This window comes from Dendrobates tinctorius, unplaced genomic scaffold, assembly GCF_039654945.1.
Source record: "Dendrobates tinctorius isolate UK_male_01 unplaced genomic scaffold, ASM3965494v1 ptg000115l, whole genome shotgun sequence".
NCBI classification, from domain to species: Eukaryota; Metazoa; Chordata; class Amphibia; order Anura; family Dendrobatidae; genus Dendrobates; species Dendrobates tinctorius.
This window is the reverse complement of record NW_027361783.1, coordinates 4,890,921-4,897,209: the sequence shown is the minus strand read 5'-3', so window position 1 is coordinate 4,897,209 and position 6,289 is coordinate 4,890,921. Positions and strand designations below refer to the sequence as shown.

General features: G+C 51.7%; 1 protein-coding gene across 1 annotated transcript in view; it reads left to right on the top strand.

Annotated features, from left to right (window-relative positions):
- The first annotated feature begins 4,342 nt into the window (after positions 1-4,342).
- NOL7 (nucleolar protein 7) overlaps positions 4,343-6,289 on the top strand; it is a 30,226-nt gene continuing 28,279 nt past the window's right edge. Inside the window, exon 1 of the mRNA XM_073589956.1 lies at positions 4,343-4,736. Coding sequence (XP_073446057.1) covers positions 4,618-4,736 — 119 coding nt within the window. The 5' untranslated portion in view covers positions 4,343-4,617. The remainder of the gene's footprint in view (positions 4,737-6,289) is intronic.

Sequence of the window (6,289 nt, the reverse complement as noted above, 5' to 3'; positions counted from 1 at the left end):
TGGTCCTGGGGGTTTATCTGCACGCATCAATATCACATATCCGAACCCACCTATTCAGGCTCATTTGCCTCTGTAGATGGGTGACAGTTGTGTGAATCTCCTGAAAATTGGGTCAGAAAGATTTTCTTAATTCGGGCAGAGGAGGAGAAGATTCAACTCCTGTAGAATAAATTTCATGCAAATCAAATATGCCAGGAAAATGTAACAGCAAAAAAAGCGAATATTTTCTTCAACTCGTCTAATACCCGTCCCAATCCATTTCTCCGATCTGCCTCTCTTGATCTCTCTCCTTTTTGGCTGCATCCTAGTATTTTTTTCTTGAAATGAGGGAATGATGTGCCATTGTTAAAGTGCGGTGGTCTTGTTAGCTGCGCTGCCCGTACAACGACCTGGAAGGAATAGAAGGCTGAAAAGGAGTGAAAGGATTGGTGGTGGGAAAGGTATGAAAGGTGAGGGAGGGGTGGGTGTGTGTGTTTAAGTACACTTATTTATTTGGTAAAGTGTCTATGGCCGTAGTCTGTGGTTACTGAGCCAGTGCTCTGCGAACTTCCTCCCACTTGCTACCATATTGTAGATATCACTGAATGAAATATTCCAGTTGCAAATCTTTTTATTTTTTTTTATTAACGCATTCCGCTATGTAATGAATAATCCATGTGAATTAAAATTAATATCCCATAGAGCTCTGAATTTGGAATGATACTCAAAATCAAAGAGGAAAATCAAATTACAGGCTGATCCAACTTCATTGGCAGTGTCTCAAGACTAGGAAATTATGCTCAGTAGTGTGTATGGCCTCCTCGTGCCTGTATGACCTCCCTACAACGCCTGGACAGGCAGCCTGATGAGGCAGGGGATATTTTTCTGAGTGATATCCTCCCAGACCTCGATTAAAGCATCAGTCAACTCCTGGACAGTCTTTGCAGCGTGGCAATGGTGGATGGAACATGACATGATGTCCCAGATGTGCTTGATTGGATTCAGGTCTGGTGAACGGTCAGATCAGTCCATAGCATCATAGCCTTCATCATGCAGGGACTGCTGACACACTTCAACCAAAGGAGGCCTAGCATTGTCATGGATCAAGGGCCTAGTCTACCTGCATATGGTCTCACAATGGGGTCTAAAGATCTCATCCCAGGAACCTTATGGCAGTCCAGGTACCTCTGCCTAGCACAAGAAGGACCCTCCAAAGAAATGCCTCCCCACACAATTACTGACTCATTACCAAACAAGGCATGCTGCATGGGGCAGGATGTTCTCCATAGCGTCTCCAGACTCAGTGTGAACCTACTCTCTTCCATGAAGATCACAGGGCACCAATGTGAAATCTGCCAATCACCCTGCACCGCGTTGGGCTGTAAGCTCAACACCTACATGTGGACCTCGGGCACTCATACACATGGATGTTAGTGGCCTGATGGAGGTCATTTTTCAGGGATCTTGCACTGCTCCTCCTGTTCTTCCTTGCACAAAGTAGGAGGTAGCTGTCCAGCATGCTGAGTTGTTGCCCTCCTACGGCCCCCTCCACATCACCTAGGGTCTGCCCTATGCTCTGGACACTGTGCTGACAGACACAGCCACCCTTCTTGCCACAGATCACATTGATGTGCCATCCTGGATGAGTTGCACTACGTGCATAACTTCTGTGGGTTGTAGACACTACCTCATGCTACTGTACAGTACCTCTAGAGTCGAGAGCAATGGCAAAATGCAAAAGTGACAAAAACGAATAAGAACAGAGAAATGGTCTGTGGTCACCCCCTGCACAACCACTCCTTTTATATGGGTTGTCCTGCTAATTGCCTATAATTTCTACCTGTTATCTGTTCATTTTGCACAACAGTAGGAGAAATTGAGTCACAATCAGATCTTGTCCGACATTTAGACCAATGCAGATTTTCTTCAAAGACCTTTTGTATGTAAACCAATCGAATACAGATATCCTTGAAGAAGGTATATATCAAAATTACAGACTATGTCTATCCTATTGGAAAATGTATACATTATTAGCATTATTTTCCTTCTCTTCTGATTAGCAGTCTTAGTTTTGATGTGACGTCATGCATGTGTCTTCCCGCAATGATGATGCAAAGTGCCTACTGATTGAAAGGGATGCTCGTAATGCTAGCAGGTGGGATGACATTCACAGTGGTCAAGAAGCCACAGATTACAGGCCCACTATCCTTATTTAATCTTTTTGTTCAACTCTAAAATTAAACTGATTTTAGCTACAAATCTTAATTTAGAATAACTTGCACAAATAACTCAGTAGTTTTGTCATTTTATAATTTCCTTATTAGTACTGTATTGGTCTGTGCCCCTCTCATAAGAGAAATCTGCTTCCCATACCTGAGGCTTTTACAGCTCAGCAGTTCCGAGCAGCAGATAGCACCGATGATCGGGCAGGAGGGCTCTCGGACTTAGGTGTCCTGTAGACACTATAGCTGGAGACATAGAGCATAGCTCTTCCTTTTTAATATGGCAAAACTAAAAAGCAACCAAGCACTGAGGAAAAGAAATAATGAGCATAGTGGTGCTGGCTTCAAAATGAAGGCACTTTAGTGACCAGAGTGCCAATTTTGGCTTTTTGGATCCCACGAAGCATCTATGGGGGGCCGCATGTGACCGTAACTAGACAGAGCAGTGCGAGAAGGCGGCTTGGTCTAATGAGTCACATAATCTTTCAAATCATGTGGAAGGCTGGGGTGTGTGTCACTTAGAATGCATTATTGTTCTGATGGCGGCAGTGTGATGCCAGAAACCAGTTTCCCCAGCACCAGTCCTCCTTACCCCCCAAAACTTCATGTTTTCAGGATTTCGTTAGTATTGCACAAGTGAGATAACCTGTTAGATCTGTAACATGGGACCAGCTCCATAGTGAGCGCTATACGGTGTCCGAAAAGCCCCTGGCTGTGCCATGTGCGGGGTCCACACAGTTGCCTCCAGAGAGGGTGTACACATATGTATGAACTTAGTCCTTGCAGTTGGTCAGGGCTTTATGGACTAGGCAGAAAATGACTACCTCTTGACATCAATAATTCTGATTGGGGAATAGTAAGGAATTAATAAACATTTATTAGCAAGCTTTCAGGATTTGTCAGTGCACATTATATCAAACTATTTCAATAGTTTGCAGATTGAATTTTCATTCAGTCAAGAATTCAGGCTGAGTGCAGACGGAGTTTTAAGCCCTGCGGATTTTTCCGTGCAGAATGGAAGAAAACCGCAGGTCAAATGACCTGCATTTTTCCTGCGGATTTCTTCCATTTTTCACGTGGTTTTTGTGCGGTTTTCCATCGCGGTTTTCCCCCTGCGGATTTGGAGACAGGGGAGATAGAAAACCGCACAAAAGAAGTAACATGCTGCGGATTTTGTACCGCAGGAAAACCGCGCGGAAAAATCCGCAGCGTCTGCACAGCGTTTTTTTTTTCCATTCATTTTAAAGGTACTGTACATCACAATGCGGATATGCAACGTTTCTGCGCGGTAAAATCCGCTGCGGAAACGCTGCATATCTGCATCGTGTGCACACAGCCTAAATCACTAAATATGTATGATTTACTGTAACTGCACAGGGAAGATAACCCTGCAATGAGGGTGGGGCTCTTGCATTTTACACTGCAGCATTCCTCCCGTGCGGCAGAGGGCGCTCCCGCACAGTAGTTTTCCGTACATTGCAGGCATTCCTCCCGTGCGGCAGAGGGCGCTCCCGCACAGTAGTTTTCCGTACACGGCAGGCATTCCTCCCGTGCGGCAGAGGGCGCTCCCGCACAGTAGTTTTCCGTACACTGCAGGCATTCCTCCCGTGCTGCAGAGGGCGCTCCCGCACAGTAGTTTTCCGTACACTGCAGGCATTCCTCCCGTGCGGCAGAGGGCGCTCCCGCACAGTAGTTTTCCGTACACTGCAGGCATTCCTCCCGTGCGGCAGAGGGCGCTCCCGCACAGTAGTTTTCCGTACACTGCAGGCATTCCTCCCGTGCGGCAGAGGGCGCTCCCGCACAGTAGTTTTCCGTACACTGCAGGCATTCCTCTCGTGCGGCAGAGGGCGCTCCCGCATAGTTTTCCGTACACTGCAGGCATTCCTCCCGTGCGGCAGAGGGCGCTCCCGCATAGTTTTCCGTACACTGCAGGCATTCCTCCCGTGCGGCAGAGGGCGCTCCCGCATAGTTTTCCGTACACTGCAGGCATTCCTCCCGTGCGGCAGAGGGCGCTCCCGCATAGTTTTCCGTACACTGCAGGCATTTCTCCCGTGCGGCAGAGGGCGCTCCCGCACAGTAGTTTTCCGTACACTGCAGGCATTCCTCCCGTGCGGCAGAGGGCGCTCCCGCATAGTTTTCCGTACACTGCAGGCATTTCTCCCGTGCGGCAGAGGGCGCTCCCGCATAGTTTTCCGTACACTGCAGGCATTTCTCCCGTGCGGCAGAGGGCGCGCCTGCATTATAGCTTTCTCTACACTGCAGCGCTCTTGCAGTGTTGATTTCAGTCAGTACACTGCAGCGTTCCTCCCGTGCAGTAGAGGACGCTGTGCACTCACTATCACGTCGATCACACTGGTGTAGAGCGTTGGTTTATGGTCTTCCTCTTCCGGTGGTCAGCTGATGTTAGTGGAGAAGCATGACTCCTGAGCACGAAGTGGAGAGTGAGGAGGATGAAGCGCCCGAAGAGGTGACCTTTCAGAGCGCTAAGAGCCGGGCGGAGGAGAGTGCGCGGGTCAGGCGGCATGCGGCCAGCAGGTAAGAGGTCACTTATCACCGAGCTTTCTTGTGGCTGCAGACGGTATATTTCCTAGTGACCAGCTGACTAACAGGTCGCATAGCTGCCTGGTACAGCTATTGTGATGTGTGGGCTCTCAACAACATTCCTCTATGTAGCGGAGTCACCGGCAGGGGGCGCTGCGTGTGTGTAATGCATCACCTCCTGAGAGTGACCAGCAGGGGGCGCTGCGTGTGCGTAATGCATCACCTCCTGAGAGTGACCAGCAGGGGGAGCTGCGTGTGCGTAATGCATCACCTCCTGAGAGTGACCGGCGGGGGGGCGCTGCGTGTGCGTAATGCATCACCTCTTGATAGTGACCGGCGGGGGGCGCTGCGTGTGCACAATGCATCACCTCCTGATAGTGACCAGCGGGGGGGCGCTGCGTGTGCGTAATGCATCACCTCCTGATAGTGACCAGCGGGGGGGCGCTGCACGTGCGTAATGCATCACCTCCTGAGAGTGACCAGCGGGGGGGCGCTGCGTGTGCGTAATGCATCACCTCCTGAGAGTGACCAGCAGGGGGAGCTGCGTGTGCGTAATGCATCACCTCCTGAGAGTGACCGGCGGGGGGGCGCTGCGTGTGCGTAATGCATCACCTCCTGATAGTGACCGGCGGGGGGCGCTGCGTGTGCGTAATGCATCACCTCCTGATAGTGACCGGCGGGGGGCGCTGCGTGTGCGTAATGCATCACCTCCTGATAGTGACCGGCGGGGGGCGCTGCGTGTGCGTAATGCATCACCTCCTGATAGTGACCGGCGGGGGGCGCTGCGTGTGCGTAATGCATCAACTCCTGATAGTGACCGGCGGGGGGGCGCTGCACGTGCGTAATGCATCACCTCCTGATAGTGACCGGCGGGGGGGCGCTGCACGTGCGTAATGCATCACCTCCTGAGAGTGACCAGCGGGGGGGCGCTGTGCGTAATGCATCACCTCCTGATAGTGACAAGCGGCGGGGGGGGCGCTGCACGTGCGTAATGCATCACCTCTTGATAGTGACCGGCGGGGGGCGCTGCGTGTGCACAATGCATCACCTCCTGATAGTGACCAGCGGGGGGGCGCTGCGTGTGCGTAATGCATCACCTCCTGATAGTGACCAGCGGGGGGGCGCTGCACGTGCGTAATGCATCACCTCCTGAGAGTGACCAGCGGGGGGGGCGCTGCGTGTGCGTAATGCATCACCTCCTGAGAGTGACCAGCAGGGGGAGCTGCGTGTGCGTAATGCATCACCTCCTGAGAGTGACCGGCGGGGGGGCGCTGCGTGTGCGTAATGCATCACCTCCTGATAGTGACCAGCGGGGGGGCGCTGCACGTGCGTAATGCATCACCTCCTGAGAGTGACCAGCGGGGGGGCGCTGCGTGTGCGTAATGCATCACCTCCTGAGAGTGACCAGCAGGGGGAGCTGCGTGTGCGTAATGCATCACCTCCTGAGAGTGACCGGCGGGGGGGCGCTGCGTGTGCGTAATGCATCACCTCCTGATAGTGACCGGCGGGGGGCGCTGCGTGTGCGTAATGCATCACCTCCTGATAGT